A 23,793-nucleotide genomic window follows, 5' to 3' on the forward strand; every position below is an offset into this window, starting at 1 on the left:
ATGAGAGCAAAACTAAATACTTTTGAAAAGTTAAATCAAGAATTTCTCAGAAAATGACTATGAAAAAGTGCTGTCTCATCATTTACTAGCTGGAGACCTTTAGGCAGGTTCCTTGACTTTTCCAACACTCAGTTCTCTCATCTCCAATACGTGGATGGCAATAATATTTAAATAAAAGGGGATATGCTGTGAAGATTGAAAAGCTAATCTATATAAGCCCGTAGTTGGACATGTGGACTAGGACATGGAAAACCATATACAGTAAGTGAGGCCTGTATTAGTATCCTGCCATTACCACTATATAGATGCAGAAACTATACCTCATTATTTAATTACATTCCTTGTTTAAGGAGCCAGAGCTGGTAAATGATAAAATCAGGCTGAAAAAATGTTCGGAGATTTTCAGATTTAATTTTTTTCCTTTATATCAAACTTCTTCACTAAGATACATAATTTGACCTACATATGCCATTGGAATCATAAATGTTTATGGTGAAATCTTTTTTAGACCAAGAGATTAATAAACCTATGTAAAATGGGAGATATCAAATTCATGTAGTTTTTTTTCCCCAATGTTCTCTAAATTCATAGATTACAAGAAGACTGAAAATCATCCCAGATCAATCTTGACTTTGAATATTCAACTCATCATTTTGCTAGGGAAATTAATGATTAATTTATTTAATTGATTATTAAATTGGTAGTGGTTTCTCAAAAATAATTCTTTTTCATTTTCTTTAAGATCTTATATGCAATTACTAATCTAAATTGCAATTGCAGAACGAAGTAATAAAAAGTGAACACAATAAACCAGGGCTGATATGCCAATTAAAGCAAGAATTTTTTCACGGTAGGAAAAAGCCCTTAAAATGCCAAAGCACTTACTGCAGCTTGCCGATGAGTATTGGACAATATTCCATGAATCTTCACTTTGTCCTTTTCCATTTGGTCTATGTTCACCCACAAACTCCGGCTGGCAGAATCAGAGGGACCATATATCCGAGATATATAGTAATTGTGATCTGTGTCCTCCTATAATAAAAGAATAATGCACATCAAGAACAGAGACAACATGGATAGGCCTTGAGGTTATTATGCTAAGTGAAATAAATCAGAGAGGGAAAGACAAATCCTGTATGTTCTCACTTATATGTGGAATCTGAAAAAGCTGAACTCAGAAAAACAGAGTATGACGGTGGTACCAGGGGTTGTGGAATGGGGGAAGTGAGAAGATGTTGGCTGAAGAGTATAAATTGCCAGTTATAAGACATTTGGGGGATCTAATCTACAGCGTGGTAACTACAGTTAATGAATCTGTAATTATACACTTGAAGGTAGCTAAGAGAATAGATGCCTCACTACAAAAACGAAATGGTAGTTATGAGATGTGATGGAGGTCTTAGCTAATGCGAACAGTAATGGTAGCATTAGTGGCAATCGTTTTGCAGTATATAAGTTTACCAAATCAAGAGGATGTACACTTTAAACTTATACAATGCTCTATGTCAATTATGTATTCCAGCCTCAAAAAGGCTGGGAAAAAAAAGCATGCAAGTCAATATACACCTAATTTATATATATGACAGAGCTGTAGACAGAGTTCATGAAAAAAAAAAAAAAAAAAAAAGAAAGTCCACCCCCAAAGGAAAGAAAAAAACCCTAGAGATAGTGTCCCTAAAATTCTTAAAAAATGAACAAAAACAGTACTATGAAACTAGACATGATACTATTCTTCAAAATAACCAGAGGCATTAAATAACCTCGAAGGAAAATGAATTAGATTTAAAAACATATAAAATAACCTTCTTTAGAGGAAATTGTTAAATAAATAAAACATAGAGGAAAAATATTCACTCTGTTTACAATAGTCTATTTATCAAAGTAATTCTAGGGATCTAATTGCCGCCTGAACAAAATGTCACTTTTGGATCTATTTACTGAAAACCTGAACTATAATTACTACTGAGTGACAACAAATCCAAACTTCTCTTCTTTAAAACTTGGGCCAGATCTAAGTTAATGATTCTAGGAATGGAAACAACACATTTTTCCCCCTATAATTTGGGTTATTAAATTCTACTTTTATTTGAAGTCACAGTATTGATTATCACCATGATGCCCATCACAAAAACTTTAATTTTCACTCAATGAAGAGATTTAAATGTTTTAAAAGGGGGATATTGCTGAGGAACATCCAGAAAAATCATATGATTCTTGCCTAACTCAGATTGCAATGAATTTTACTTTTTTTTCTTTTTTACCATAAAATGTGAATGTGCTTATCAATTTGAGGAGTCTGCTAGATAAAATATATTTAAAAACATTCAGGTATATGTAAAGATAATGTTTGGTAAATAGAGGGTACATGATTTGAATAATAAGGTATGGAATGCGAACTCTGTTGAATGCATTTGTTACTGAAGTGCTAATTAAATAAAATACAATTATTCTTGATATCTAGTCAGAACAGAAATTCCAAGAACCTTTTCACAAGTCATCAGGCTATTAATATATAAAGCTGTCTACATAAAGGAAAGGAATTTCCTAGGCAGTATTCTAAACAGATTTTTCCCCGTGAATAAAAGAAAAATTATGGCCCTAAATATAAGTCTTGAGAACAGTGATTAAATGTTAACAGTAAGATTAAAAAAAAATCCTAGGTAAATCTCCAGCCTCTAATTAAACTCTAGGTATCACATGCAAATTATGGGTATAACCATGATGAAAAATAAAAAAGTTCTTCAGAGAAAGAAGAGAAAAGGAGATACAAAGAAGAACCATGAATAAGATTCCATGCAGCCCAAGAGAGATTTAATATTCTAGTGGTTTTCTAGCACTCCCTTCCAGAACATTGTGACACTGACTGCCTGGGTTCTAGGAGGGGAACAAGCATTTTGTTGTGTCTCTAACATATACTCAGCTCCTCTCTGCTGTCTGGTGCTTCACCGCGGACGCTGTGATTGGGTACCCTCTTTGACACTGGGCACAAGCCATTCGACACCCATCATTCCACCGGCCACAACAGCCCATGGCATTAGAAGCACATAACCTAAAATAGACCAATTAGTGAGACATGTAGGAGTTTATATAAAAAGAGATAATTTGCCTTATTCTGATGGCTGAGATGGCTAGCCATATGACTTGCAACTATTGCCACCATTTTGCTACCATGAGGAACCCCCACCTGACGATAAAGCAAACACAGACAGAGATGAAGTCATCATCTCTGCAAGCACAAGAAAGCTAGCACCCCCATCCAGTGCATTTCGTGCACCCTGGGCTTTTCACTTAGTTGAATCATTAAATATTTGTTATGAAAACACCTTGAATTGAGTTATTGTCAATTCTGACAAACACATTTCCCTAACTTCCAACCAAAAGAGACTTAACTTAAGCAACAGTGAATAAGGTAATCTCTACAGACTTATAGATCTGGATAATAAACATCTATTCAATTCTGGTATTCCAGCTAATTACACGGCAGAAACGGACACTTGCATCTATACTGCTGGAAATCGTCAAGCCTGAATTATAAAGGATAATGATTCATTTTATATTTCAATGAATTGCATATAAAGGGGGTTTTGAAAGAAATAGTAAATAAGTTTAAATAAAAATTTTAATTTTTCTCCCTATTGCTAGTATTACTCTAAAGAGTTCAGCAAACTGAGGTCAGAGATGTGACCTTCAGGTAAATTAGGTATCAGAGTCTATGATGTTGCCAAAACTTACCATATAAATACCAAATAAATATTCTCTTAAAAATTATAGACTTTCAGTATAGAGTTCAATATAATTGCTACAATTGACATATCTAAAATGACTTTGGTATTTCCCTCAACTCCTAAGTCTCTATAATTAATCAATAGATAGTCTTAAAGTTAACATAAAGAATATCATTATGCTTAAATAATGGACTGTTTGCAAAAATACACATGATCTTTTTCTAATTACAATCACTGTTATGTCTAATAATAATGTTCATTTTTACGTAAATCAGAGCTGCCCAAAATTATGTCACATCTTTGAAAATATTGAGAAACTAAAGACTGGAGTTTGGTGTTTGACTTCTATAGCCCAAGCCTGCCAAGTTGTCATGGCAACTTTTATTCAAAGAGGAAGACAATTTATTGCTTACCCAGAATTTAGAGACACAAGTTGTTAAATTCCAGGGAGAGGTGTTTGGCTCAGTTTTTCAAGGAAAGCCATAAAATAGATATCTCAAAAATGTGACATTTTAGCCCTACTAAATTATTCAAACCACATCTTGTTCTTTATGGGAGTAATGGTACTTAAAGAGTTGTCAAAAACCACTTCAGGCACAAAGATTCCCCTTTTCTGCTCGAAAGCAAACTATTTCTAATGCCATAGAAAACAAAACAAAACACTACTGTGATATGCCTACTTGCCAATTCATTTAGGAAACCAACTGTTACTGAAAGTAGATGGCACAGTAGGTAGCTATAAATCCTATAAATCCATGCTTCTCAAATATGCCTGCAAATGTGCAGCTGTAAACAGAGGACATACACCAAAAATACAGGGGGGAAATCATTGTAACTATAGCTAACCATTCTGCAACAATCAGTTTATAATATTCCTAACCCACTCTTAACCTGTCTTCTATCATCGGTGTTTGGTGTTACATTGGTTTGATGATGGGTCATTTTTATGGATGACTTACACTGTCTCATACAGTAACAGCATCTGAATTCTAAATTTACTTCACTGAGAATAAAAAAAATAAACAAAAACAAAACAAGTACAGGTTGTATGAACATCACTGTGCTGGTCATTTGAAATGCATGAAAATGAATAGATAGAACACATAATCAAAGTGCTAAATCAAACATTTAGCACTGGATCAGCTGGTTACCTCATGAAGACAGTTTGCAATGAATAAAGGTATATTATGATTTGAATGGTTCTTACGAAGCGTGAGAATATATACCAAATATATTACATTCTCACATACATGAGTTCACAAGGACTACATACTGCACATAAAGGTAAATGTTTAAAAATAATAAATTACTACTTGTGTGTATTAAGTTCCTCAAAAATAGAGTTAAAAAATAGTTCTCTATGTTCTATAAAAATTAATGTTGATAAAAGAAACTAAGAGAACATGATACAACCATAAAAGAAGAAAAATAGTGAGCTGGTAGTATTCAGGGAAAAAATTACAGCAATGAATTCATTAGTAGCAGTAAGAAAAGGGGTGTGTGGGTGGCTCAGTTGGTTAAGCGGCCCACCCTTGATTTTGACTGAGGTCATGATCTCAGGGTAGTGAGATAGAGGCCCGTGTGTGGCTCCGACGTGACCATGGAGCCAGCTTAAGATTCTCTCTCTCCCTCTCCCTCTGTCTCCCCCCACCAAAAAGAACAGAGTAAAAAATTAAAATTAAAAAAAGTAATTTATAAAAAAATAAATTACTAGTTAAAACATAGAAAACAGTCTTGAGAAATGTACACAATGTGTAATGGAAAAGAAGAAAATAAATACTGAAGATGGATAATCATATAAATTATAGAAAAGAAGAGATCCTGTATATCAGATAAATGATATATATACATATACACAGTGGCAGAGAGAAGTTTTTTTTTTAATGTATTAGATGAACCATTTTTCTGAGGCAGAGAAAGACTTGAATCTATATACCATGCCCCAAGAAAATCTGCAATAGAATTTTGGAATATTAAGAAATTTCCTGGGGTGCCTGGGTGGCTCAGTGGGTTAAGCCTCTGCCTTCGGCTCAGGTCATGATCTAGGGTCCTGGGATCCAGCTCCACATCAGGATCTCTCCTCAGCGGGAAGCTTGCTTCCTCCTCTCTCTCTCTCTCTACCTGCTTCTCTGCCTACTTGTGATCTCTGTCCAATAAATAAATAAAATCTTAAAAAAAAAAAAGAAATTTCCTGGTGAGATTTCTTATAGGTTAAAATAAATAAATAAATAAATAAAGGAGCAGGGCATTCCCCAAGATGGTGTTGTAAGAAGAACCTAAAATCACCTCCTCCCAGGGACACACCAGACTATGACAGCAGGATCATTTCCCTCTGAAAAAGATCTGCAAGCTGGGTGAATGGCTTCTCCACAGCAAAGGATAAAAACACCACACCGAGATGGGCTGGAGACAGAGACAGGTCTCCCCAAAATCCCACCACTGGTGTTGGGGGCATACAATAGGGAGGGGGAACTTACTGCCTGGTGCTTCTCCTGGAGGAGTGAGGAATTGGTGACAACCTACATCAGACACTCCAACCCCTGCGATCTGCACCAGAGAGATGACCCCTAAAACATCCAGCTTGGAAAACTAAAAGTGCTGATATCCAAGGGATCTGAAGTGCTAAGGGAAACTGAGATTTCCTTTTAAAAGTTTCCAGTAAAGTCTCACTTACCTCCAGACCCAGTAGGGGGTGTGGGGGAAGGGACAGTTTGGAAAGCGCCTAAACTATACATGAAATTCATTTGCTAATCTAAAAATATTTGCTACAAAAATGAATAAATACCCAAAGAACAAATAATACAATCAAGAAGTGGGCAGAGAACATGAACAGACATTTCTGCAAAGAAGACATCCAGATGGCCAACAGACACATGAAAAAGTGCTCCATATCCCTCGGCATCAGGGAAATATAAATCAAAACCACAATGAGATATCACCTCACACCAGTCAGAATGGCTAAAATCAACAAGTCAGGAAATGACAGATGCTGGCGAGGATGCAGAGAAAGGGGAACCCTCCTCCACTGTTGGTGGGAATGCAAGCTGGTGCAGCCACTTTGGAAAACAGCATGGAGGTTCCTCAAAATGTTGAAAATAGAACTGCCCTATGACCCAGCAATTGCACTATTGGGTATTTACCCTAAAGATACAAACGTAGTGATCCAAAGGGGCACGTGCACCCGAATGTTTATAGCAGCAATGTCTACAATAGCCAAACTATGGTGAAAGACCCTGGAGCCGCACCCAAGAATCAAACAGCACGCCTCCACTGGATGCAAATTGCAAGAGGTTTATTGGTTACACAGGCGCCTGCAGACGCATCAGCCTTTGTGGGCTGAGCAAGCCGGGCTAAATTGGGGAGCAGATTATATAGGGCAGGGTTGGGGTGGCGGGAAGCAAGCTTACAGAAGCAGATGCTTGGTTACAGGAATCTGATTGGTAAATTTAAATCAAGCATTGTCAGGCACTGGGTTTAAGGCAAGGACACAACAGTTTGTTCTGGTGGGCCTTGGCTCAGCACTCTGGAAAGTCCCAGGTACACTCTATTCCTCATTTGTCTTTTCTTTTGACAGACCGGGTGATCACAGACAATAGACATCCTGGTATGTGTTGCCATCCGGCTATGGGGACAATCAAGCCTTAAGCAAGGGGAGAGGGGGTGCTGTGGGGACATCAGGTTACTTAAACAAGCCTTTAGCAAGGGGAGAGGGGTCTTTCAATGGAAAGAACCTAGATGTCCATCAACAGATGAATGGATCAAGAAGATGTGGTTATATATATATATACAATGGAATACTATGCAGCCATCAAAAGAAATTAAATCTTGCCATTTGCGACAACATGGGTGGAACTAGAGTGTATCATGCTTAGCGAAATAAGTCAAGCAGAGAAAGACAACTATCATATGATCTCCCTGATATGAGGAAGTGGTGATGCAACATGGGGGCTTAAGTGGGTAGGAGAAGAATCAATGAAACAAGATGGGATTGGGAGGGAGACAAACCATAAGTGACTCTTAATCTCACAAAACAAACTGAGGGTTGCTGGGGGGAGGGGGTTTGGGAGAAGGGGGTGGGGTTATGGACATTGGGGAGGGTATGTGCTTTGTGTGAGTGCTGTGAAGTGTGTAAACCTGGTGATTCACAGACCTGTACCCCTGGGGATAAAAATATATGTTTATAAAAAATTAAAAATTAAAAAAAAATATAAAAAGAGGTAAAAAAATTAAAAAAAAAGAAGAAAATTAAAAAATAATGAATAAATAAATAATCAATCAATAAAAGCACCTGTTGTATGGGGCACCTGGGTGGCTCAGTGGGTTAAGCCGCTGCCTTCAGCTCAGGTCATGATCTCAGGGTCCTGGGATTGAGCCCCACATCGGGCTCTCTGCTCAGCAGGGAGCCTGCTTCCTCCTCTCTCTCTGCCTGCCTCTCTGCCTGCTTGTCATCTCTCTCTGTCAAATAAATAAATAAATCTTTAAAAAAAAAGAAAAAAAAAAGCACCTGTTGTAGAGCCAGAGGACAGCTGAAACTCTCCTTGGAGATGGAGATGCTGCCGAAGGCCATTTTTACATTCTCCACTTGCCCTGCTAGTGCAGGTGGATGAGCTTGAACTTGGCATCCTCCTCCCACCTTGCCAAGACAGGTGGGGCTGAGTGGTGATGATGGCACCATCCCACTGCCCTCCTGAGGCTGGAGGGTGCAGGCCCTTGCAGTATGTCCTGCTCCCTGCTTGGGGCAGGTGACCGCAAACGGTCATGGGGTTCTCCAGCTCCCTAACTATAGTCTGTGAGAGAAGGCAGTTACAACACTTTGCTCCCTGTTCCCTGGCTAGGGTTGGTAAGCATGAGTGGTTGTGGTGTTCCCCAATCCCAGCCTAAAGCAGACATGCGCACAGACAAGGAACCCTCCTGTTGCAGTCCTGGAGCCCACAGGTGTGTGCAGTGAAGACAGTCCCCGCCTCCCAGCACTGTGAGTAGCCAGTGAGCATGTCCTTCCCCCTACACTCTCTAGCTGCCTAGCTGAAGCCAGTGGGTGCATGCAATCCACACAGACATCTGCCCCCCCCCCCTTTGATTAACTGGCTCCTTGAAGAAGGTAATAATCAGAGAGTGTTCCTGGCAAGCCAACACAACCCAGTCTTCTTGTGAAGAAGGCCCACTTACTTAATCTGGAGCTTCAGCCTGAGAATCAGCTTCCAGTTTCCATGAATTCGGAGGCCATGGAGGTTCTCCCAAAGAATATAAGGGAGACACCAACCTTGCACACCCCCATGGCCTCCCTACAGCGTGAAAAGACATCCCAGAAAGGAGCTTACATACTCACCTGGAGCCCCGATTATTGCAACTGTCACCCAGAGGACCCCTCTAGATCTCCTGGTTTGGAGGCCATAGGGATTACGATAATGGCCCCACAAGACTGTATGTATTTGCAGACTGTAAAACTGCTCCCTTGGGACCTGGCTTCTTGTGTCTAGCCTGGAACTAAGGGCTCTGTGAGATCTGTCCACTTGGAATACGGATGGATCCTGGCACAGTCTCAAAAACAGGGGCAGACTAGGAATAAATTGGGGGACTTACAGAACTACAAAGAATCAAGAGACACCCAAGAGCTAGGACAAGTCTGCACAAGAAGGCTCATCACCTACACAAGGCCACTTCTTTAGACTGCGAGAGGTAGTTGTTTTCACCTGATACATGGAAGCACAGGCAGAGAGTCAAGGAAAATTAGGAAACAGAGAAATATGTTGCAAATAAAAGAAAAAGGTAAAACCCTCAGAAAAAGACCTTGATGAAACAAAGAATTCTTTATCAGGTAGAAAAAAAATTCAAATAGTCCTAAAGATGTTCACCAAACTCAGGAGAAGTATGGATGAACATCGTAGGAACTTCAACAATGAGGTAGAAAATATAAGAAAACATCAAACAGCAGGCACAGAGCTGAAGAGTACAATCACTTAGCTGAAGAACACACCAGAGGAATTTAAGGGGTCCAACAGCAGATTGAATAAAGAAAAATGGATCAGCAAGCTAGAAGACAAAACACTGGAACTCAAGAGGAACAGGAAAAAAGTAAACACACACACACACACACACACACACACACACACACAAACTTAATAGTGATGGCTTAAGGGATTTAAGGGACAACGTCACTCAGAACAATACTTGGAAGAAAAGATGCTCAACATCACTAGTCATAAGGGAAATGCAAATCAAAACCACAATGAGATATCACCTTATACCTGTCTAATGATTATTATCTAAAAAAACAAAAAATAACAAGTGCTGGCAAGTTTGTGGAATAAAGAGAACACTTGTGAGCTGTAGTAGATGGTTCAGCCACTATGGAATTTTGCTCAAAAAATAAAAATAGAACTACCAAATGATACAGCAATTCCACTCCTGGATATCCATTTGAAAAAAAACAAGAACACTAATCTGAAAGATATGTGCACCTCTGTGTTTACTGCAGCATCATCTACAGTAGCCAAGATATGGAAACAACCTAAGGATACGCTGTTAGATGAATGGATAAAGAAGATGTGGCATATATACAATGTACTACTACTCAGCCATGAAATACAATGAAATCCTACCACTTGTGACAGCAGGGATGGACCTTGAGGGCATTATGCTAAGTGAAATAAGTCAAGCAGAGAAAGACAAACACCCCATTATTTTACTTCTAAGTGGAATCTAAAAATCAAAACCAAATAAAACCCAGAGTCACATACAGGGAACAGATTGGTGGTTGCCAGAGGGTTGGGGTTGCAAAAATGGGTAAAGGGGATCCCAAGTATAAACTTTCAGTTATAAAATAAATAAGTCATGGAGATGTAATATTCAGCATCAAGATTCCCCACACAGTCTCATCAGTAATACTGCATTAACTTTATTTGGTAACAAATGGTAGCTAGACTTATTGTGGTGGTCATTTCACAATGTACACAGAGAAATTGAATCACTATGGTGTATATCTGAAACAAATATAATATTGTAGGTCGATTATACCTCAATAAATTTTTAATTAAAAAATGAAGCAGAAGCCTTATAGACATCTAGAAAGACAAACCAACTTATCCATAAGGGATTTCCTCCTCCATGAGAGGGAAAAACCTTTGATAGTCAATACTTCTCCATGAGATCCAGTGGAAACAGCATCTACATAATCATTGTGCAGAAGAAAATTATCACCAAAGCAATTTTTGTGCAACAAATCTGTAATCTAAGTATAAAGAAAACATATTCTTTCTTTCTTCCTTTCTTTTTTTAAAGATGTGTCTGGAGTTTTGGGAGCTTGACTACCCTATGTTCTCTTACACATAGACCTTGAGAGATTGAAAGTTCTAGCAGACTGTCACAGCTACTTGTCCACCCTTGATTGAAATATGGTTCTCCTCTATCAGGGGAGGTAGTCTTTCTCCACTGCCTGGACAGCTTCTGGAGGGACTTGCATGGAGTGTTGGGGAGGAAGGGCACACCCACCTAGCCAGCCAGATCAGCTGAATCAACCCTGGCAATCAATGAGGTGACAGATGTCATAGCCAGGCCACTCTCGTATCTACAAGCACATTTTTAGTAAATAAAATACAGAGAGAATATACCATAAATAAGACTTTTTCAAAATGTAATGCTGAATTATATAACCAAATAAACCAGGGGGTGAATCAAATATGGTGATAGGAATGGAGACACTATAGTTAACATTCAGATGATGAGCCTCCACTCAATGGAAATTACATTAAGAAAAATAAGACAATTTAGTTATTACGGTTGTAAGTCAGAATGTAGATGATATGGACCATGAAACTATAAAAATAATCGAATATCATGTTCCATGCCAGGTAATAGAAATGTGAATCTAAGATACATAAATATAGTTTCAAAAAATAATAAACCCAATTTTTAAATTTTAATGCAAAAGTTAATTTTAATGCAAAAGTATGAGACTAGTGGCCCACAGATGGCATGTATGTTGCCAAAGTATAGCAGATATGGAGTTAAATTCATTATTTTTCTGAAATATAATACAGTGCAATCTCAATTTTATAAAATTACATCCATCTAAATATAAATGTGTCTCTCTACTCTCCTACCTCTCTATTCTCTCTGATTATACACACACGCATACACACGCACAGGTACAAAAGATACTTACCATATACTGATTGATTATTTCTAAGTAATGGGACCTAGGGGAGTTTCTTTTCCCTTAACTCTATTGTCTGAAATTTTATAATAAACATTACATATAACCACATTTTTTTCTTCACATAAAGCATTAAAAAATGTGAAGATGCTTTAAGGTATCAGTGGCTGTTTCCTGAAATTAAACCACCAACATATATCAAGAGACACAAGGCCACAATGTTATATACAGTTAATATAGAATTACTATGATAGGTGCTTTGAAAAGTGCTTAAGGAAGACTCCTTAAAGATATGATAAATCAGACATTCACACTCAGTGTAGAGCCTCAAGGTCAATAAGTTAAAATGGCTTTGTGAAATAGCTGATAGATAAATTTCCATTAAACATTTTCTTTAAAATATTAGCTCCAATAACCTAATTGATGTAGACTATAATCTTTTTCTCTACCTACTGTAAATGAAATCAGCACTAACAGAAGCAAAAATATTCATTTCTACTAAATTTTGAGTGAGAAATACTTAGTTTGAATCTACATAAAATGATTTTATGTTGTAAGTGTTTTATAGAAGCATGGCTAAATTATCTCTCTTCTTTATTCATTCATTTATGCAGAAATCATTTGTTTCATGTATATAAGGTACAACATATTCTTAGTGGGAAACACTGTGATGGAATGTATGGGAGTTAATGTTGAAGAATTATTCAACAGCACTTCTAGATCTTGGCAATGTTTATAATTCTATGAGAAACATTTAAGGAGTCATTTATGTCTTTCTTTTAGCTATATCCTAGTGTAATCTGTGAGCTTATTTCTAGGACCTACTTTCAAGGATTTCAGAAAGAAACAGTAGGCTGCAGACACAGCTAGATTCTGGCGATGTCGTGGGTACAGGAAGGAGGGCGAAGAGAAAGGTAGAATGGTTCAAGACATTAAACTTGCAGCCGGTGATCTGATCTCTGGTTCTCACCGGCTCAGCTGCTAGTGAGTTCTGTCACTTTAGTGAAGGCTATGATGTGTTCAGTTCATTACAGTGGATTGAAGCTGTGAAATTCTCTGTGCACATAATTCCTCTTTTGCCAGAGGTAAAATTATAGAGTAAGGCAAGCCTCCTGGACTTGCAGCAGCAGCCCAGCGGAATGAGAGGCAGTTACCAGTTGGTCTGGGAGCATTGAGGATTGAGGATATCATGAGACATGGAAGAGACAACATGGAAAGAGACGTGAGATAAAAAATCCCACCCGAACCCCCACCTTTCCCAATTACATTAATAAGAAGGTGATCTGTAGGGTATGTGATGTGGGCAGATACTTAAGTTATAGGAGTATCTTTTAACAAAAAGCAAATGATAGTATTTTCACTTTCTTTTACAGGGTTGCCAAAGAATCAAATTAGACCAATGTATTTAAACACAATTGAAAATCCTATGAACAGAGTTTATAAAGGAGTATTAAATCAAATTAAATATAGGCGTGATCATTTTATCAGTTCTTCATAAGAGTTTCATTAAGTAACTTCCCAAACTGTAAGATTAGTTGAGGGGGGGGATGAATTTTGAGGTCAGATTATTGTGCAAGACATAAAATATAGAATTCTGGCAATATTTCCACTATAAAAGTTTCCATTTCTCCCGTAACAATTTCTCACATACAGGAGATCATTTCTCATGCTATGTAGAGAGAGGCAAACTAAGGCCAAGGATACACAACACACTTATTGGTGATCTTCCAAAATAATAGGAACATTGGGAGTCTACAGTTCAATTAAGTGATTACCTAGATCTCCAGGAGTTTTTGAGATGTGGTGGCATGTGTTCGTGTTGACTGACTTAGTAAATGAAGCATAACATATTTTCCTCCTGCATATAGTATACTTCTATCTCTTTCTGATAGAAACCTTTAAATCTTTGCAGAATGAACCTGGGACACTATTCCAGGCTTCGAGTGCTCAGGAAGAAGAAGCAAGAGAGGCAGTCTGGAGCGGTCTTGAATGAATTAATCACATCTTTTATAAATACAAGCACGTGATCCCCTGTCCAATAGTGGCCACTGAAGAGGGGAATCACCAGCTTATAAGGAATCGTTAAGGGCTCCAACTATCTAGCAAAAACATGTGATTGAAAAAAAGAAGACTTAAAATCTGTATGAGATTTCTATTTACATGTACAAGGTTAGTATTAAAATAATGTATCTCAAAGGAGATTTGGGCTGAAGTACAATTTCTGCCTCTAAATAACCACTCTAAGTTCTGGACTTTACTCTGTATAAGAAAGGGTTGAGCTCAGTGTCTCTGAAAGTACCTTCAGCTAAGGTTCTAAGATCCAACAGCCACAAGGTAAATTAAGAAGTGACTGCCAGGTGTGGGTCAGAAGACTCTTCGTCTGACTTGATAATTCATTAAAAACAAGTGTACAGTTTGAAGAGCCAGTATAGGTAGCTAGTTCTAGTTCGTACTGGTATTATTTCAATAGGAACTTAACATCCTTATCGATGAGTTCTAATTGGCTCTCAGATTGAAGGCAAATTCACAGACCTGTTGTAGGTGGTATAAAAAATCCCTGGGGAGACTGTGCATAGCATTTCTGCAAACTGAGTAAATCACAGGTCTTGCATACACACCCACTACTACTTTTCATATGTCCAATATAATTGTGATGGGTAAAATTTGTAATTTTACAGTGTTACTGAATACTGTGTAATTCATGGCATTTTTTTTTTTAATCGGCTGGAAAGAACCAACAATGGTGTGGAGGGCCTCAAGATGTTCTAATAACCTAAAAAGACCATCATAACTAAAAAGGATGGGGATTTCCATTCTAGATTTAGCATCTGTGATAGGGCAAGATCTCAGGTACCACCTACATACTATCATAGTCAGCTTAGGCTGCCCTAACAAAGTATTGCAGACTGGGCTGCTTAAATAACAAAAAATTATTTCTCACAGCTCTGGAGACTCAGAAGAACAAGATCAGTGTGAGAGTTTTCTTCCTGGCTTAGAGATGATCACCTACCTTCTCACTGTGTCCTTATGGGGCAGACACAGAAAGTTCTCTGGTGTCTCCACCTTCTCTTATAAGGAAAAAATCCCACTGAATTAGGCCCCCACCCTTATAATCTTATTTAATCTTCATTACCTCCTAAAGGCCCTGTCTCCAAATACAGTCACATGGGGGTTAGGGCTTCAACATAGGAATTTAACATAGTAATTTGGGGAGGACATAATTCAGTCCATAGCACACACAGATAGCTCCTTTATTAAGTTTGGATCCGTAAAAGAGCCTGAGATTTTTTTTTTTAATTTTTTAATTTTTTTATAAACATATATTTTTATCCCTAGGGGTACAGGGAAGTTGTGATGCAACATGGGGGCTTAAGTGGGTACGAGAAGAATAAATGAAACAAGATGGGATTGGGAGGGAGACAAACCAGCCTGAGATTTTTACCTTTGAAAACTGATGTCATTCTCCAGTACCAGTCAAAAATTGCCATTCAAGCTAACATAGGAGGACTTTGGAAAATCCACACAGTTCTCTGCTTTAGCCCATTTTGTAGGGGAAACAAACAAACAAAAAACCCTGAGAAACAGTGGACTAATTATAATTTCAAGAGAATTATAGAAAAATATATTCAGGAGAAATTTTCAAAAATTTTAACTCAGTTGAGAATTTTCACATGTCAACATTTGTAGAAAAACTGGATGGTTTTCTCCTACCAACTGGTAGCCAGTTGACCAATATTCTCAGTTCTAAGGTAACCGCTACTACCCCAATACTAAGCAGTCTGATATTTCAAATGACAGGTATTAATATACTTTTATTTAGTCAGGTTTATTTTTTTTCCATGCCCTCACCAAAAAGTTTTGCATCTTTCACAATAAAAACTTCTCTCTAAATAATGATAATATGACTCATATTATTTAGTTTTTCTCACTTCCAAAGTTTATAGCATGGGTTTTAAGGGAAAATCAGTATGTAGAAAAGAGAACAGGAATTAGAAGAAAATGTCACTGTAAAGCAAACTGTTGTGTGTGTGTTTCTTTAATACAAATCTACGCTTATTTGACCTGTGACAAACATACTTCACAAACCCAATAAAACGTGAAAAGAGGGAATGTTACTTCGTAAACTATAAATAAAGGCATACACTCTAATACTTTGAATGCGAAAATGAAGGAAAAAAAGAGTCCCTTTCTTTCAGCTTCCCCTAATGAAGAGGTGTTTTCAATAAGCTTCAACAGGTATCTGATATTGAATCAGATTTCTAGATTTTTCTTTCCATACTGAATTCCTTTCTCTATCCTTAACATCTATCAGTGGATTTTTTTCTGGCCGGTCTTTTTGTTTGTCCTTTATTTTAAAACTAAGTGAATAGTTAATCACATGTTTATGGGAACTTTTTGATAAGTGTTGCTAACACATATGATATTCCAAGGCCTCAGAGTGGCACATACTATACTTTACACAATGAATCCTTACAGTAACTCAATGAATGATAAAGAAACACGAAGTAGCTTGCCAGGCATCACAAAAATCCCAGGGATATAAAAACAGTTCTCTAAAACTTCAAATTCTATGCTTTCTCCACTTCCACAATACATTTTAGATATTAAATTTTTTTAGGACCTCAAAAGAAAAATTACATTTTGTTGAGTTTTTCCCTGAAGCTCCTCGGCCTTCTGTAACAGCTCTCTCACTGGCCCCCTGCATCTCTCTATTTTCTACAGCAGGGAGCAATCTTTTAAAAAGTAATCCTCTTAAAGCAAAAATCTGATCAAATCGCTCTCCTGCTCTAATGAGGCTTCTCATCAAACTTAGAACAAAATTCGAAGTCCTTACCAACACCCTGCTTTGGACACAATCTCTTCTACTTCATTTTCCTTATCACATCAATCACACTGCCTTTATTCACGCTGTCATATTCCCATGAATATGACAATATTCCCCCAAATCATACCATGCACCTGTTATTTTATGCATTTGGAATGATTCTCCTCTATTCTGTCATGCTTTAATACTTAAACTGCTTTAATTTCCTTTAAAACACTTGTTTTTATTAGATTTTTTTTCTTTTATCATATCTTCTCACCTTTTAAATCTCTCTCTCGAGTTCGTCACTATATTCTAGGAATTAGACATTGCCTGTTACATGATAGACATTTGATATTTATTTATGGTAGACCTTCTTTGTATTTTACAAGGCTAGTTTCTCTGGTTTTATCATTCTTGGAAAAGATGTCATAGCCGTAGATTCTCCTTCACAGCAAAAAAGAAGTGGCAGAACAGACACATAACCAATCCAATTTATTCAGAAATACATTTTATTCACTATTTAGTTTACTATTCTTGAAATTGCCATACTCTATTACAAAAACCCACAAGCCACCTCTATCAGTAGTCTACTGTTGGGTAACAAGCAACCACAAAACTTCGGGAGTTGAAACGACTATCCATTTGTTCGGGATTCTATCGAGGTAGACTGGGCTCAACTGGACATTGCCTCTGTACTATACAGTGTCAGAGGTGTTTGTTGCTGGTTTGTGCCAATTGGCAGTTTGGCTGGAGGCTGGCTGGTTTCTAGATAGTGTTGGTCACATGACCAGCGCCTCTAGCTCCATGTGCTGACTCATTCTCAAGGAGGCTAGATTGTGCTTATTCAAAAGGTGACACAGAATCCAAGAGGGTAAGAGCAGCAGCTTTAAGACCTCTGGATGCATTCCTCAAAAGTTGTGTAACATCACTTCCATCCTATTCTCTTGAGCAGAACAAGTCACAAGAAATGGTCTGGAATCAAGGACTGAGAAGATAGATCTGCCTCCTTTATAGGCGGAACTGTAGGAATTTTTGGCCATTTTTAACCTCTGCCATCACAGTTTTCTGTTCCTGACTGGTTGAACTATTTGGCTAAGAGTAAATATAGAGCTATTCCGTTCCCCAGGAGATACTGCACTATATTTACTTTGTTAAGAGACCATTTTGACAAAACCATTGAGCAACTTCTATTAAAAAAAAAAATATGGGCGCCTGGGTGGCTCAGTGGGTTAAGCTGCTGCCTTCGGCTCAGGTCATGATCTCAGGGTCCTGGGATCGAGTCCCGCATCGGGCTATCTGCTCAGCAGGGGCCTGCTTCCTTCCCTTCCCCTCTCTCTGCCTGCCTCTCTGCCTACTGTGATCTCTCTCTGTCAAATAAATAAATAAAATCTTAAAAAATATATATACATACATATATATATATATATATATATATATATATATATATGATTTTGTTTGGCCCAGAAGTACTTTTAACAATGTAAATCTTCCTACAGGTATCAAAATAGATACCTGTAAGATCATTTCAAATGATAAATTCCTCTAGGATCACATCGTAGAAGAAGGAAAATATTGTTGCCAACTCATTTAACTAAGGTAGCTGATGTAGAGGTCAAGCAAGGGCAGAGCAAAGGGAGGCGAGCTGCATAGTTTCATGAGTCATTAAAAATAAAGAGGCAAAAAGGAAAAAAAAAGCAGTCTGTTGAATAGTTTTGTTTTAAAATTACTGATGTTAGATTCCAACAAATACTTCCATAATTTGGTTTTGCTGACTTTGCAGTAAGAATCCCTTTCAGATCTATAAAGCTGGCATTTATATCTTACAATAAAATTACAGGATAGCTAGGAGAGATTTTATTTCAGTGCAGACTGAGAAGTGTGTTTTTTTGTTTACTTTTGTTTTTATTTTTTGGTTTTCTTTATTTTTTTTTCTTCTGTCTTAGAAAATCACACAGGGGAAAAATCAGTGTTATTAGCTTCTCACTTTCCTGAGAACTAGCTGAAGGTACCAAGAAAAACACATGCAGGTCAAATGTTCAAGAGATATATAGTCTAATGTAGGAGGATGCTGCAAAATGGCCTATCTATTTACAACCATTTCTTTTAGGTGTCATTCATTGAAGCTAACAAGTATTTATGATATACTGATTATATATAGAGGAGGCCTTGAGCCAAGTGCTGTGAAGGGCAAAAAGATCTTTATGATATAGTTCTCATTCTCTAGAAACCTGCAACAGAGTGAGAAAACGCAGGCACTCAAATTTCTCTATTCTAAACCAGTATAAGTTTGACTACTTATACCACATTATTCTAATGTAAAATCACTTTTTTAAGTCTTATAAGGAGAAAATCTCATTTAGTTGTTTTTTTTTTTTAAAGATTTTATTTATTTGACAGACAGAGATCACAAGTAGGCAGAGAGGCAGGCAGAGAGAGAGGAGGAAGCAGGCTCCCCACTGAGCAGAGAGCCCGATGCGGGGCTTGATCCCAGGACCTGGGAACCATGACCTGAGCTGAAGGCAGAGGCTTTAACCCACTGAGCCACCCAGGTGCCCCTAGGATTTGTTTTGTTTTGTTTTGTTTTAAGATTTTATTTATTTGACAGAGACACAGCGAGAGAGGGAACACAAGCAGGGGGAGTGAGGGAGGGAGAAGCAGGAGCCCTACACAAGCCCCTTCCTGGGGCTCTATCCAGGACCCCAGGATCATGACCTGAGCCAAAGGCAGATGCCTTAGTGGCTGAGCCACCCACATGCCCCCTCATTGAGTTTGTGTGATTTAAAAAAAAGGGGGGGGGTATTCATAGAAGACAGTGTTTAATCTGGGCCTTGAAAATGATTTGGAACTAAAGAGGGTGACTCTAGTCAGAGGGACTGGTCTAAGCAAAGAAATTAGCAAGAAAGATACCCCAACATTATGCAGCATTATGGAAACTAACTAGAACAACACACACATACAGGGGAGTAACGTGAAATGAGTATAGTTAGATATGTAGAATTTAGATGGCACAAACCCTTGGAAGTCTGAACTTGATTCTGTGCAAAATGAGAGTGTTGGAAGTATTGGATTAAATGCGGATTTAGATAGAATTATCTAGAAAATAGGCTGGACTAGAGAAGGGAGAGATGATAATTTATCACTGGTTTGAAAGCTATTGCATTAGTGGGGCGCCTGGGTGGCTCAGTGGATTAAGCCGCTGCCTTCGGCTCAGGTCATGATCTCAGGGTCCTGGAATCGAGCCCCGCATCGGGCTCTCTGCTCAGCGGGGAGCCTGCTTCCTCCTCTCTCTCTCTCTGCCTGCCTCTCTGCCTACTTGTGAGCTCTGTCAAATAAATAAATAAAATCTTAAAAAAAAAAAAAGAAAAACAAAGAAAGCTATTGCATTAGTCAAGAATGAAACCATACAGCCACAAGTGGGTTACTGAGAGGGAGGAGAAAAGGGAAAGAGGCTTTTGTGGGAAAGCTGCCAGAATTCAGGAAAGAAAAATGCATTCAAAAATGACTCTGAAACATTCAGTCAGGAAAACTGGGACCACCTGGTTAGTTCAGGGTTACTGATGTCAGTTAACATTTTAAAGCAGAGCTTGGCATTTCTACAGGTCATTTTAAGTGATAGAGGATAAGCAGTCAGACACCAAAAGAAACAAAAGTCATCCAAATCAGTAAGGAAGAAGTAAAACTTTCACTATTTGTAGATGATATGATACTATATGTAGAAAACTCCAAAGATCCCACCAAAAAACTAGTAGGACTGATGATTGAATTCAGTAAAATCACAGTATTCAAAATCAATGTACAGAAATCCACTGCATACAAATTACAAAAACAATCCCATTTACAATTGCAGCAAAAAATAATAAAATACCTAGGAATAACCTACGCAAAGAAGTAAAAGACCTGTATTATGAAAAGTATAAAACCTTGATGAAAGAAATTGAAGACGACACAAACAAATGGAAAGACATTTCATGTTCATGGATTAGAAGAACAAATATTGTTAAATATCTATACGATCCCAAAGCAATCTACACATTTAATGAATTCCTTATCAAAATATCAACAGCATTTTTTCACAGAACAAACAATCTTAAAATTAGTAAGGAACTAAAAAAAAAAACCTTAAATAGTCAAGGCAGTCTTGAAAAACAAAAGCAAAGCTGGAGGCATCACAACTGCAGATTTTAAGTTACATTATAAAGTGTAGTCATCAAAACAGTATTATACTGGCACAAAAATAGACACATGGAACAAAAGAGCAGAATAGAAAACCCAGAAATAAGCCCACAACTATATGGTCAATTAATCTTTGCCAAAGGAGGAAAGAAAACCCAATAGGAAAAGGACAGTCTCTTCAACAAATGGTGTTGGGAAAAATGGACAGCAACATGCAGAAGATAGAACCAAAAAACAAATAATCCAACTAAAAATGGGCAGAAGATGTGAACAGATATTTCTCTATGAAGACATACAGATGGCCAAAAGGCGCACAAATAGATGCTTAACATCACTTATCAACAGGGAAATGTAAATCAAAACTATAGTGAGGTATCATCTCATACCTGTCAGAATAGTTAAAATCACAAATACAAGAAACAATAGTTGGTGAGGATGTGGAGAAATGGGACTCTTGTGCACTACTGGTGGGAATTCAAACTGGTGCAACCACTGGGGGAAACAGTATGCAGGGTCCTCAAAAAATTAAAAATAGAAATACCTTACTATCCAGTAATTGCACTACTGTGTATTTACCCAAATAATATAAAAACACTAATTTAAGAGGATATATGCACCCCTGTGTTCACTGCAGCATTATCTACAATAGTCAAATTATGAAGGTAGCCCAAGGTCCATTGATAAACGATAAAGAAGGTGGGGGGGAGGCAGTGAGAGAGAGAGAGAGAGTGTGTGTGTGTGTGTGTGTGTGTGTGTGTGTGTGTGTTGAAATATTATTCAGCTATAAAAAAGAATGAAACCTTGCCATTTGCACTGATATGGATGGAGCTAGATGGTACAATGCTAAGTGAAATAACTAAGTCAAAAAAATAAAAAGACAAGTACTTTATGATTTCACTCATACATGGAATTTAAGAAACAAAACAGACAAGCCGAGGCAAAAAAAAAAAAAAAAGTGAGAAAAACAAATCAAGAAACAGACTCAAATATGGAGAACAAACTGATGGTTAGCAGAGGGGAGGAGGTGGGTGGCGGGGAATTGGGTGAACCAGATGATGGGGATTAATGAATGCACTTGTGAAGGGCATCAGGTGATAAGAGGAAGTGTTGAATTACTGTACTGTACAGCTAAAACTAATGTAATACTGTATATTAATGAACTGGAATTAAAATAAAAACTTAAGGATAAATAAATGCAAATAACAGAGGAAATTAAATGCCATTTATTTCCAAATACAGTGCATACCAAGAGTCACAGAAAGAAGGCCTTAGAAGCAGCCAGACTAACTGAGAAGACCCCCATATTCAAATAACACCTGTGTTTCTATCTTTCCCTCACGGAGGACTTGAATAGACGCTCAGAGTGGGATGATGCCATGAGCGAACGAATGCCTTTAAACTGTAGCAATTGTGCCCAAACTTGTACGTGTTAGAATCCCCTGGACATCTTTTAATAGCTAGAACATTCTCCAGGCCAATTAAATCAGAATCTGGGCTGGGGTGCAGAGTGCATTCTCAACGTGCAGACAAATGTGCAAATCACTGAGCAAGAGCAAATATCACCAATTAGCTGAAATCTCCAATGAGCAACTGAACATGTTCTGTGTCTACATGATCATGTCCAAATCAAGATCTTAGAAATACATAAAATATCAGCTTCTTCTTAGAGAGCATAAAAGTTTAAGAGTTTCACTTCTCTAATGTTTAAGGATTTCACTTCTCGAAGATGCAATGTTGAACTTACTACTTTCCCAACCACAAACAGCAAGATTTATATTTCAGAGAACTGTAGGAATAATAAATAGTCCTTCATCTGTTTTTGAAATTGTGACCCTTAGAGCTCTAGTCATGCTGACATCCACCTCAGTAAAGAAGTCTGGGTCCAGATTTCTCTTTCTTAATGAATATCAGATTTGGAGAATTTCTGAAATGTTTTCTGAATGTTTCATAGGTTTTCTGAATGTTTCATAGGTTGCATTTGTACATGTCCCAAATAGTATAAATTTGGACTCCCCAAATCATTATTTCTGCTGCATTTTGATGTAAAAAATTTACATGTTTTTCCCCCCCTAGGTATACCTGCTTTGAAACAAGTCAAGATCAAGCAACATCAAAAGTGCAAAGGATATGTTGCATCTTTCTGAGATAACAACACGATGGTAAAGATTATTAGTCCGCAAGCCTAATCATCAAGCTCTGTATAAACATGCATTTGGAAGAATTAAACAATTATAAATTGAGTGTGACGATACCAAACACAATACTAATTATAAGTAGTGATCCACATAAAGAGGCTAGATTTAGCTTTGACAAGTTTAACTTTGTGCGCTTTTAATCATTAGCACTGATCCACATAAAAACTGCAATTGAACCATTTTCCTGAAATCCCATTTCCCTTATTCTTTTCTATACTTTCAAAAGATGAGTCATGTGACTGACTTGACCAGTTCACTCTTGTTTTTGGCATTTGATAGCCTGGGGTGGACACTTGGAGAGGAGAATAATCCTTTTTCTGTTTCCAGGTGTTCACGGTTCAAGTATCACCCAGCTGCCTTTTTAGATTAAATAACTTTCCTTTTGACATTAGGACACTGAAAACACTTATTTAGGAGAATTTCATTTTAAAAAGTACAGTAAACAAAAAAGACATAGTCCCTGCATTTATACAGTTTCCAGGCTAGTAGAAGAAAGAGGCACTAAGGGATTGTATTAATAACATACCCTAGGGCCACTTAATTTACTTGTATATCTCAAATGAAAAGTTCAAAAGAAACCAGGACAGGAACTCTTGGATGAATGTTCTTACATTAGAATTCTATATATATTTGATTACTTGCATAAGCTGAGAGTTTCCATTTCATGGATTTCATGGATTTCCTCTGCTCTCTGATCAGCAATGTAAATAAAAGTTGCTTAGAACAGTCACCAAGTGATGA

The 23,793-nt window shown here is 37.5% G+C and overlaps 1 protein-coding gene across 1 annotated transcript in view; it reads right to left on the bottom strand.

Moving 5' to 3' along the window:
- The window catches only part of PLXDC2 (plexin domain containing 2), a 475,164-nt gene that overhangs the window by 253,062 nt on the left and 198,309 nt on the right, over positions 1-23,793 (bottom strand). The window contains exon 3 of the mRNA XM_059183993.1: positions 886-1,032. Coding sequence (XP_059039976.1) covers positions 886-1,032 — 147 coding nt within the window. The remainder of the gene's footprint in view (positions 1-885; positions 1,033-23,793) is intronic.

Source organism: Mustela lutreola, chromosome 8, assembly GCF_030435805.1.
Source record: "Mustela lutreola isolate mMusLut2 chromosome 8, mMusLut2.pri, whole genome shotgun sequence".
Classification (NCBI taxonomy): domain Eukaryota; kingdom Metazoa; phylum Chordata; class Mammalia; order Carnivora; family Mustelidae; genus Mustela; species Mustela lutreola.